The following is an 11,608-nucleotide window of genomic DNA, read 5'->3' as shown; positions in this document are numbered from 1 at the left end:
CCCCGCCTGCCCCGCCCGGGGGCGAAGAGCGAGCGGTCCCCGGGACGGCCCCCGACGGTCCGAGCCGCGCACACGGCGCGACGGGGGTCAGCGGCTCAGCGCCAGGCTCGGGCGAGGCCCCGACCGGTGCCTCCACCCCGGAGCAGCCCGGAAGCCCCGAGAGGAGCCTAGGGGCCCCGTGTGAGCCCCAAGCAGGGCCGCGCGGAGCGGCCTCCTCTGTGCGGGGTACGGGGGTCGAAAGGGAGGGGGGCGGGCGGCGGGGGGCTGGGGGGCACAGGGGTCGCAGGGGGCTGGGGGACACGGGGGGCCCACAGGGGGGGCACGGGGGCGGGGGGGTGCAGGAAGGAAGCGCCACTGCAGAGGAAGGCGGTTGTGGGGCTTGAACTCTGGGCCTGGGCGCTGTCCCTCAGCTCTTCAGCTCAAGGCCAGCGCTCTACGACTTGAGTCACAGCGCCACTTGCAGTTTTCTGGAGGTTAATTGGAGATAAGAGTCTCCTGGACTAGGGGGTGGGAAGGTGGCTCAGTGGTAGAGCGCTTGCCTTGCATGCCTAAGGCCCTGGGTTCGATTCCTCAGCACCACATAAGCAAAAAGGAAAAAAAGCAGGAAGTGGCGCTGTGGCTCAAGTGGTAGAGCGCTAGCCTTGAGCTGAAGAGCTGAGGGACAGCGCCCAGGCCCAGAGTTCAGGCCCCACGACCAGACCCAAAAAAAAAAAAAAAAAAAAGAGTCTCCTGGACTTTCCTGCCTGGGCTGGCTTTGAACTGCGATCCTAGATCTCAGCCTCCTGAGGCCACCGGCCAGCTCCTACAGATCTGTGATGATCAGCGGTACCCCATTAGACAGGAGTTGTCCCCTTCTCCCCTGGTCAGTTGGCCTGACCCTAACACTTCTTTACTATTACTTGGCCCTGGGGCAGGGGGACCAGATTCTGGCTTGGAGCTGGGGAAGTAGGCACTAGCCCTGTGACCTGGGGGGAAGCGGGGTGGCAGCTTACTACCTCTGTTCTGTGCACAGAGCAGCAGCTCAGAGGCCTAATGGGGGGGGGGGGGTCGACGTAGGCATCAGGCTGAATGGAATGGAGTATCTACAAAAAGTTTATTTCCTGTCAGCCAGGTGAGCATAAAATGGCTAGTTTACATTCCAGGCTGGGGGTAAAGAGCCCCCAATCCCCATCCCCAAGGAGAGGTACTGTCCCTGATCAACACTCTGCTTCTTCCCTCTGAAAAACTGGCCTAGACATAGTGCAGTGCAGCAGGGTTCAAAAGCCAGCACTGGCTCCTGAGCCAGTGCACCAGCTTTTTGTGCACCCTGGTGGAGGGGCATGGCTCCAGAGGTCAAAGGCCAGTCCAATGTTGGGTAAGAATTCTGAACAGAAAGCTCAGATGGCCAGCAAGGCTAGCTGGGGACCCCAGAGTGCAGGCTTGGGGAGGAGGGACTCATTTTCTTCAAGTAGACTTCAAGTAAAGTCCAGGATGGTACTGTGGGTTCCCCTCTCAGGAAGGAGAGGTGGCACCTTGAAGCCCAAGCTCTTAGGGTGTCCGCATGGCAGCCAGAGATGATCACAGAGCTGTCTCCTTGGAGACCCTGGCCCCCAGGTGCCTGGGAGGCTTGAAGCTGAGCACTTCTTTGTAAGTGACACCTGCAGAGGAGAGGTAGACAGGACAGTTGGCCTTTGCTTTCACCTGCGGCTAGAAGCCTGCACCTCCCTAATCCTAATTAGGCTGTACCACTTCGGGGAAGCTGTGCTACAAAGCTGGATTTTCCCCAAGGAAACAGGAGGTGATGAGAACTTGTGTTTCTATGCCCAGAGGTTTCACCACATACTCACTAAGGTCTGTTATAAAAGCAAAAGCCACTGGCTATGTGTGGGGGGGGGAAGGACCACAGAAGATCCTGAGGTTTGTGGCTGTAAAGTTATCTGTTTCGCAGTAGATGCCTTTCCTCTCACAGAACCAAACTCATGATCTATGACACAGCAATTAGGGTAGAACGCCCGCTGGGGGGAGCCACGCAGTCTGGCAGCCCTAAGGAACGCCGGTTTGAGAGCCTCACCTCCCCCAGCCTTTCTACTCAGAGGGTACAGGGTCAAGGACCTGGAGGTGGGCAGACAAGACCTGAGACTCAGTGTCACTCCTCAAGCTGCTCTGTTATTCTGGAGCAGAGATGGAAGAAAACAGCTCCATGTCAGAGCTCAAAGGGAAGCTGGCCCTTGAGGATGAAGAGGAGCTGGGCCTAGACGTGGTAGGATTACACACCTGTTATCCCAGCACCTCAGGAGGCTGAAGCAGGAATGTTTTGAGGCCAGCCTTGTATTTAGAGTTTGAAGTCAGTTTGGGCTACACAGTAAGTCTGAGACCAACCTCAGTTACATAGGTAGTCCCAGTGTCAGAAGCTACAAACAGTCAGGCACTAGAGGCTGAAGCCAGCTGGAGCAGGAAAGTCTGTGAGACTTTTGTTGTTGTTGTCAGTCATGGGGCTTGAACTCAGGGCCTGGGTGTTGTCCCTGAGCTTTTCTGCCTAAGGCTAGTGCTCTACCACTTTTTTTTTTTGGGGGGGGGGGGGTCCGGTCGTGGGGCCTGAACTGTGGGCCTGGGCACTGTCCTTCAGCTCTTCAGCTCAAGGCTAGCGCTCTACCACTTGAGTCACAGCGCCACTTCCGGGTTTTTTCTTTTTGCTTATGTGGTGCTGAGGAATCGAACCCAGGGCCTCATGCATGCAAGGCAAGCGCTCTACCACTGAGCCAACTTCCCAGCCCAGTGCTCTACCACTTTGAACCACAGTGCCACTTCTGGGTTTCTGGTGGTTAATTGGAGATAAGATTGCTGCCCACGGGGCTAGGAAGATGGCTCAGTGGTAGAGCGCTTGCCTTGCATGCCTGAGGCCCTGGGTTTGATTCCTCAGCACCACATAAAGCAAAATGAAAAAAGCCGGAAGTGGCGCTGTGGCTCAAGTGGTAGAGCGCTAGCCTTGAGCTGAAGAGCTGAGGGACAGCGCCCAGGCCCAGAGTTCAGGCCCCACGACCGGACCCCAAAAAAAAAAAAAGATTCCTGCCCAGGCTAGCTTTGAACCAAGATCCTCAGATCTCAGCCTGAGCAGCTAAGAAGCATGAGCTATCAGCACCTGATGATCTGTGACTCAAGTAATACAGCACAAGCCATGAGCAAAAGAAAGCCCAGGGATAGCATCCAGGCTCTGAGTTCAAACCCCAGGACCCTCACAAGAACAAACAATAAAAGATGAAGGGAGAAGCCGGGCGCTGGTGGCTCACGCCTGTAATCCTAGCTACTCAGGAGGCTGAGATCTGAGGATTGCAGTTCAAAGCCAGCCCGGGCAGGAGAGACCGTGAGACTCCTATCTCCAATAAACCACCAGAAAACCGGAAGTGGCGTTGTAGCTCAAGTGGTAGAGTGCTCGCCTTGAGCTGAAGAGCTGAGGGACAGCGCCCAGGCCCAGAGTTCAAGCCCCACGACCGACAAAAAAAAAAAAAAAAAAAAAAAAAGATGAAGGGAGGACCCTCGGGATGATGGAACAGCAAGCCAGGTCCCAGAGGTGCGAAGAGCAGCCATTTGGGGGACCTGAATCCTTGCTGGTATAGGCAGGGAGAACAAATCCCAGGGCTGCACGGGCTGGGCTGTCCCCTGTAGGCAGGACATCACGGGGGAGCATTTGGCTAGATCAGGTCTCTGGCCTGGACGTAGGGAAGGCTGGGCATCACAGGAACGGAGTAGCAGATGGGAGGCCAGGAGTGGCCAGCACTGGTGCACAGAGCTCAGAGCTGCAGCACGGAAGTTCCCACCTACTTCCATGGCCAGGCCTCAATCTCAGACCCCCTCCAGTCACCTTGTCCTCCTCACCTACCCAACAACCCCAGGCAGGAAGTCACTGACTGGACATGTGGGGTCCGGACCTGGCGCCCCTACTCACGCTTCCACTCCTCAAGGGTGCGGTCCACGTCATCGAAGGAGTCGTCATACTTCAGGGCCTTGGGCTCATCCTCCGTGTCCTGCAGAGACTCAAAGTAGGGATGGGCCAGGGCCTCCACTGCAGTTACCCGCTGCTCAGCATCCAGCACTAGCATTTTCTCCAGGAGATCCACAGCTGTGGGGTGTGGAGGGGGGCACATCAGGCCAGGCCACAGGAAGGCCCAGACCCCCAGCTGCCTGGCCATACCCTTAGGGCTTGCATTGGTCAGGACAGAGGCAAAATCCTTCTTCTCTAGCTCAGGAAGACCCTTCATGTAGTTCTTAGCCTATGAGAGAAGCAGGGTGAAGGGACAGGACATCCCCCAGGCCTGGGCCAAGCTGCCCACCCAGCTGCCCACAGACCTCGTCACTCTGCAGCTTCTGCACGAACTCAGCAGGGGGTGTCCCTGTCACCTTCATGATCTCCTTCAGCTGGTCCAGGTCTACACCAAGGTCAGGAGCATAGCGCAGGGCCAGAGGGAGGGAACTGACTCACCACCCTCCACCTAGGCATGAGCCCCTCGCCGAACCACGTGTGAGGATACGATCGCTGCCCTTGAACAGTATCTTCCCGGTAATCATCTCCGCCATAATGCAGCCCACTGACCAGATGTCCACTGAGACAAGTTCCATCGGTGCCCATGGGTGGAGTTGACCCATGAGTGCCCGCACACGCGCATACACACACACACACACACACACACACACACACACACACACACACAGGAGCTCAGGGTGATGGGGATACAGACATGGGAAAGGAGAGGGCACCCAGTGGAGAAGACACAGAAGAGAGGTGCATACAGGCCTGGGGGAGGAGACTAGAGGGGGCTCCACCTACCACATCCTCCCTCAGCTCCCACCCCAGCTCCACCGCCTCTCTGGGGACAGTCTTCATGAGGCTCCCTGTCAAAGACTGAGAAGGGCTGGGTTGTGACAGTGTAGGCCACTTGCTTAGCCCGAGTGAGACCCTGGGTTTAAATCCCTAGCACTGAAAAGGAAAAACAACAGAAAGCCAGCTGCTGGTGGCTTGCACTTATAATCTTAGCTATCAGGAGGCTTAAATCTGAGGATCACAGTTCCAAGCCAGCCCCGTCAGAAAAGTGCAGGAGATGCTTATCTCCATTAACCAGCAATAATCTGGAAGTAGAGGTGTGGCTCAAGTGGTAGAGTGCCAACCTTGAGCAGAAAAAGCTAAGAGACTTCAAGACTATGACTTTAAGCCCCAATACAAAAAAACGTAATTTGATTAAAGATAGAGGAGCTGGTGCAGGTGGCTCACTCACATCTATAATCCTTCTCAGGAAGCTGAGATATGAGGATCATGGCTTGAAGCCAGCCCAGGGCAGGAAAATCTATGAGACTCTTATTTTCACTAAACTACCCCCAAAAAAGTTGGAAATGGAGCTGTGGCCCAAGTGGTAGAGTACTAACCTAGTACAAAATAAGCTCAGGGACAGAGCCCAGGCTCTGAGTTCAAGCCCCAGGACTGGCACAAAATACATATAAATAAGTGAGTGAATGAATGAATGAATGGAAGGGGACAGGTGCAGCATGAGTGTCCTTGAGCCTCTGGGGTGGGCTCGGCCTCTCACCTGTCTGTGTGTAGCGCATCCAATTCAAGATGACCTCAGGTGCCCGGTACCACCGAGTTACCACATATCCTGTCATCTCACTGTCTGCCTGTCTAGCCAAGCCAAAGTCCAGGATCTGAGAGAAACGTTGAGAGGAGGACTGAGGGGACCCTGAGGAGTGAGCAGGTCCAGGAGTGTCCAGGAGACCTGGGGTTGGCTCCGAAGCACCTACACTGGGGCATCTACCACCCTGCCAAGGCTAAGGACTAGCCCACCTCAGGAGCTGGCACCTGGGATTCTTTCCACTCAGCCGCTTCCTGCTCACTCTGGGGGACAGCCAGATCCTGCTCTGGGCCAGCGTGGCGCGTGCTTGATGCCATCCCCACCAGCACCCCCAAGAGCACATCAGCTGCGCAGTCACTGTCTAGACACCTCAGCTCTAGGCCACCTCCAGGGCCTGAGGGCACCAGGGTAGTAGACAGATGGTGAGGGGCTGCTGAGCCAGACGTGAGCTGTCCTCCCTGTCCAGCCTTACCTTCAGTTCACAGTCTTCGTTCACAGCCAGGTTGCCAGGCTTGAGGTCCTGGGGTAGAGAAAAGGAAGTATGGTGTCCTGCCTGCCCTGCCGGGGGGGGGTGCCAGGGCAGCACTGTTAAGGATGCCAGTCTGGGTCTGAACTGAGTCCTTGCCTCCGAAGCCCTCCAGTAAGAGTAGATGGGCTATGTGAGGGCAGGCTCCGGGAGAGCTGTGTGTGGGGTGTTGCTGGCATACACACACACACACACACACACACACACACACACACACACACAGGAGGGCTGTGTGTGGGGTGTTGCTGGCACACACACACACACACACACACACACACACACACACACACACACACACACACACACACACACACACACACACACACACCACACAGGAGACTCGATCCTTCCCCCTTACAAGGCTGGACCTGGATCTGAGTGCCCCTCCTGCTCACACGGCGGGCAGAGGCATGGATAAGGGGTTGCCCGTTCCCACCAGGACTCACCCTATGGATGACACCAGTGGCATGGATATACTGTAGGAGAGAGGGGGATTGGCTACTGTCAGCGCAAGTCCCTCCAAGCCAGAAGCTGTACCCTGCCATCCGGGCGTTGCTGACCTCCCCACGGCCACCTCAGCAGGCCCCACCTTCAGCCCTTTCAGCATCTGATAAACAAGGAACTGGATTCTGTCCTCACTCAGAGTCTCATGCTTCATGAGCTTGCCCAGGTCGGTACCCATGAACGGCATTACCAGGTAGCTGTGGGAGCAGGGTCAGGTAGAGTCAGCAGGACAAGGCCGGCCCCTGGATCTGTGCTGGGGCTCACTGGCTGTGGCTCGCACCCTGCAAGACCTTGCCCAGACGGGGACCCCTGGGGTGTCACCCACTGTATCCTCTCCACTAGCCCCTGGAACCTACCGTCTCCCCCACTGAACCACTGCCCCCACCGTGGCCTGCAACCCAGATGCAGTCTGCTCATCACAGCCAACACGTGCCCACATCTCTGTCCCACCCCTCCAGTTCAGAATGGAAGGTGGGAGGGGGCTCCACACCGGAAGGAAGGGCACTGTGTGCCAGATGAGGGCTGGCAGCAGGGCATGAGCTTCACAGGCAAGGGGAGCGGGAGTCTGGGACGGGGCAGTCGAGGCTGGGTGGGTGCAGAGAGGGAAGTGGCATCAGCACCTCCAGAGGGCACTGGGACGCAGAGGCTGCTTTCTGCTCCAACCTTTCCCTGCTTGCCCCTTGTCTCTGGCTTTCTGTAGTGTGAGCCTTGGGCTGGCCACCTCTCAGACAGGCTGGGGGGGTTAGGGGTGGGGTAGATCCTCCCTGCTGCCTCTTACCCCATCTGTCAGCAAAGGCCAGTGGCTCTGATTCTGGGCCACACACTGGTGTCAGGGTCTGTGCAAGACCCGCCTGTTCACATCCCACATCCCAGATTCGTACCTCAGTCAACTTGACGGCTCAGGTGCCTGGGCCTCAAAGGAGGAGGCGGCCCTGGCTCTCCCTGGGAGTGCCAGTGCCCACGGGTTCCACGAGCAATGGGAGGGTGAAGAGAGGGAGCAATGTACCTCTGGGTCCCCACCCACCCAGGGTTTGGGGAGACCGCCTGGAGTCAGCCTGGGACCAAAATCTGGTACCCAGGAGCCGCGCAGGCTGCCACGCCCGCCTGGCCAGCTAGCCAGCACTCACAAATCTGTGAAGTCCTCCAGAGTCTCGTCAGGAGTGAACACATCCAACAGCCCGATCACCTGGGGGACAGAGTGCCAGGAGGGATGGATGCACACAGATGACATGGGACTCAGCACCCCAAAGGTGGCCCAGTGCTCCACACAGGAAACCCTGTCCTCATCTCCCCCGTGTGCCCACGGCAGCCCCGCCCGGCTCTGCTACACTTGTCTGCAGACACAGGCTATTTCTGGATGGTGACAGCAGGGATCCTCTGGGGGAGGGGCAGCCCATGTCCGGGCTGCCTCCCAGTATCCAAGCACTAGAGCCCTTTGGTCCTCCCTCCCCCACATTTCCTCTTCCCTAATCAAGCAAGTCTTAGATTCAAGTCCACACAGCCCCTGGAAACAGCCAACATCTGGTCAGCTTACTGGGACCATGCCTCTGCTGTCTAGAGCATGAGCTTGCACTGTGATGGCAGGCTTGATCTCCATACCGCTCTGGTTAAGGGAAATGGACAGATGGACAGTGTGACAGTGGCGGTCCGGCATGTGGGAATGACAGGCCCTTCAGGGGCCCATGAAGGTTTCCACAAGGACAGTTGGAAATCCAAGCAGTTAGAGGAACAGGTAAACGTTTCGACAGAGGCCAGGTAAATGACTGAAACAGAAGGAAGAATACTCCCATAGCTTAGGTAACACCTGGCCTCTGCCAGGTGGCTATGGTCCAGGCCAAGGGGTGGGGGGAGTAAGAGCCTGCTGGGGCTCGCTCTCTCATACCCGAGGAAGGTTGGTCTGTGACCCGATAAGCCTGCGTGGAAGAGCTTTAGTAGCAGTGTGATACTGAGCCTGTCCTCAAGACTGCAGTACAGGGATGGAGTGGAGCGAGGCCTGAGGCAGAGGGGCAGGTAGGTGACCACTGCAGTCAAGGCCAGAGCTACGGGCAGGAGCATGGCCGGGGGAAGAGAAAGGCCTGGGCACAGGGGAGTCACTCAACCAAGTGGGCGGGGGTCATTATCCTAGATGTAGAGGCGGGACCACCAGAGAGACAAGACTTCCCTGCCTCTGTGAGGTAGCGTGTGCAGAGCAGGGGGCTGGGGTTTGAGGAAAGGGAGAGGCCTGAAGCGGCTGGGGGGGACACAGGGAGCAGTGCTGGGACTGCGTCCATTCCCTGTCCCCATCAAGAAGGCCTCCCAGCCGGGCGCTGGTGGCTCACACCTGTAATCCTAGCTACTCAGGAGGCTGAGATCTGAGGATCACGGTTCAAAGCCAGCCCGGGCAGGAAAGACCGTGAGACTCCTATCTCCAATAAATCACCAGAAAACCGGAAGTGGCACTGTGGCTCAAGTGGTAGAGCGCTCGCCTTGAGCTGAAGAGCTGAGGGACAGCGCCCAGGCCCAGAGTTCAAGACCCACGACCGACAAAAAAAAAAAAAAAAAAAAAAAGAAGGCCTCCCAGCCCCTTCCGGCCTCTTTCCTCACAAAACACAACTTAGAACTGGCAGTGCCTCCCAACTTGTGTGGGGGGCATCCTGGCGGCAGCAGTGTCCAGCTGTGGAGAGGCCAGGGCCTGCAGGGCAGGGTAGATCCCCTGGCACGTAAGTCAGGATGGGTGGTGAAGCTGGCTGCCGAGGGCTCATGCTTATCATCCTACTCAGGAGGCTGAGGTCCACAGCATCAAGGTCCAAAGTCAGTTTGGGCAGAAGAATCTATGAAACTGTCTCCAAAATCACCAAGCAAAAATCAGGACTGGAGGCATGGCCCAAGTGATAGAGTATTAACCAAGAAAGCAAGCAAGCAAGCTAAGGATGCACCAGGCCAAACTCCAGTAATGAGAAAGAGAGACAGAAAGACAGAGAGACGGGAGCAAAACAAGGATTGAAGGAGGCTACACTCACGGGAATGAGACAGGTTCAGCCCAGGTTGGGCAGACATGCAGAGCCTGCAAGAAGAAAGGATCTACCAGAGCACCAAGTCTGGCAGTGACTGAGTCAAGGGGGTCTGCTTGCTGGCACACACAAGGACCTGGTTCTCCTAGAGGTCTGGTGGTTAGGATGACCCAGAAGGATAAGAACATGTCAGGCAGGGTGGGGTGGAGATGCTGGAGCAGGGGCTTGGGGTGGGGGTTTAAACCTTCCCCAGGCCATTAGCGTAGAGCCTCCTACCACCCTGGCCCGAGGCAGAGTCTGGAACAAGATTTGGAGTTGCTCCAGGCCCAAGTAACACTGTCCACCACTTGAGCAGCAGAATCAGGTGAGCTGAGGGGGAGGGTCTCCTAGAAAGGGGCATGTCTGTGCCCCTTCCTCCAGGAACACTGCTTTGACCATCAGCCTCACAGCTTTGGGGCCTAGGGGCTGGGCGGGAGTGACCTGGACAGGGGGGCGGGGAGGAAGCAGCAGCAGGGTGGGACTTGTCCGGGAGGGGAGGGCTGGGAAGAGGAGGGGAAGGGGAAGGACTGAGGAGGGGAGGGTTGGGGAGGGGAGAGGAAGGACAGGAAGAGGTGGGGAAGGGAAGGCTGAGGAGGGGAGGGGAGGGGAGGACCGGAGGGCCGGGCAGGTCCGCAGCCGCTGACCGCAGACTCACGTTCTCGTGCCGCATGTGCTTGAGCAGCCGCAGCTCGCGGTAGGCGCGCTTGGCGAACAGTTCGGACTGGAAAGGCCGGTACAGCTTCTTGATGGCCACCCTGGCGCCCGTGCGGCTGTCCACCGCGGAGCTGCGGGGCGCCCGGCTTAGCGGCGGGGCCTGGTCCAGGCCTCCCGCCCCGCGCCCCGCCGCCCCGCGCCCCGCGCTCCGCGCTCACCACACCGCGCCGTAGGCGCCCGAACCCACGGGCTGCAGGTCCTGGTAGACGGCGCGCACCTCCCAGGCCGTGTTGGTCACCTCCTGGCGGTAGAAGCCCCGGCGGGCGGGCGGCGGGGAGCCCATGGCGGGCCGGCCTGAGCGCGTCCCCGCGCGCTCCTTCCTTGGGTCTGCGCCCCGGCCCGCGGGCACCGGACCCCGAGCGGCGGGGCGCACGGCCCCTCCCCCATGCGCCGACCAACCGGGCCCCGCGCACGTGATGCCCTCGGGAAACCCGAGGCGGCCGCCGGGAAGGCCGGTCTGCGCCCCCCCTGCGCCCCGCCGCCTGCGCACCCTCCCCAGCCGGCCTGCACCCCGCCGCCTGCGCAACCCCGCAGTGCTCCCCGCCGCCTGCGGCCTCCCCTCGTGCGCCCCGCCGCCTGCGCATCCCTGGGCGCCCCGCCGGCCTGCGCCCCCCCCCCCCGCGCCCCGCCGGCCTGCCCCCTCCTGCACCCTGCCCTGTACCCCGCCGGCCTGCGCCCCCCTCTGCGCCCCTCCCCTGTGCCTGGCCGGCCTGCGCCCCCGCCTCTGCGCCCTGCGCCCCGCCGCCTGCGCACCCCCCCTGCGCCCCGCCACCTGCGCCCCTCCTGCACCCTGCCCTGTACCCCGCCGGTCTGTGCACCCCCCCCTGCGCCCCGCCGCCTGTGCACCCCCACAGCTGGCCTGTGCCCCGCCGCCTACACCCCACCCTGTGCCCTGCCGGCCTGCGCCCCCCCTCTGCCCCCGCCGCCTGCGACACCGGCTTGCACCCCCCCTGTGCCCCACCTCCTGCGCCCGGCCGCTCTGCGGCCCCCCCCCCCCCCCCGCTGCCTGCGGACCCCCCTGCGGATCCCCCGCCCTTCCCACCACCGAGGGCTAATCAGGGCCTCTTGATCCGGCCGCCCTCCCAGGGTGCCTAGCCACCTGGCAACCCCACTCAGAAGGCTCCGTCTGGACGTTTGTGGGGCGGGGGAGGAGGTGTCTGTCTATACCCAACCTCATTCTTTTACTTTGTGAGAGTCCTGGGACTTAAACTTAGGGCCTGGGTGCTGTTCCTGACCTT

The 11,608-nt window shown here is 59.5% G+C and overlaps 1 protein-coding gene across 2 annotated transcripts; it reads right to left on the bottom strand.

The window, feature by feature from the left end:
• Nucleotides 1-1,097: 1,097 nt before the first annotated feature.
• Nucleotides 1,098-10,707, bottom strand: Mapk12 (mitogen-activated protein kinase 12). 2 transcript variants are annotated; one of them, XM_069999902.1, is made up of 12 exons: nucleotides 10,529-10,707; nucleotides 10,312-10,441; nucleotides 7,755-7,813; nucleotides 6,713-6,824; nucleotides 6,570-6,599; nucleotides 6,070-6,117; nucleotides 5,556-5,670; nucleotides 4,506-4,577; nucleotides 4,324-4,403; nucleotides 4,169-4,247; nucleotides 3,923-4,096; nucleotides 1,098-1,637 (listed from the first exon to the last, which is right to left on the bottom strand). In XM_069999902.1, exons 1-12 carry the CDS (start codon nucleotides 10,651-10,653, stop codon nucleotides 1,558-1,560), a joined length of 1,104 nt encoding a protein of 367 aa, XP_069856003.1. In that variant the 5' UTR covers nucleotides 10,654-10,707; the 3' UTR covers nucleotides 1,098-1,557. The 2 variants fall into 2 exon arrangements, with proteins under 2 accessions (XP_069856003.1, XP_069856004.1); XM_069999903.1 differs by lacking the exon at nucleotides 4,506-4,577.
• Nucleotides 10,708-11,608: the final 901 nt, after the last annotated feature.

Source organism: Dipodomys merriami, unplaced genomic scaffold, assembly GCF_024711535.1.
Source record: "Dipodomys merriami isolate MVZ:Mamm:240054 unplaced genomic scaffold, mDipMer1.0.p SCAF_55, whole genome shotgun sequence".
Lineage (NCBI taxonomy): Eukaryota > Metazoa > Chordata > Mammalia > Rodentia > Heteromyidae > Dipodomys > Dipodomys merriami.
Note: the sequence above shows the minus strand (reverse complement) of the source record. Positions and strands in the feature narration are given on the sequence as shown.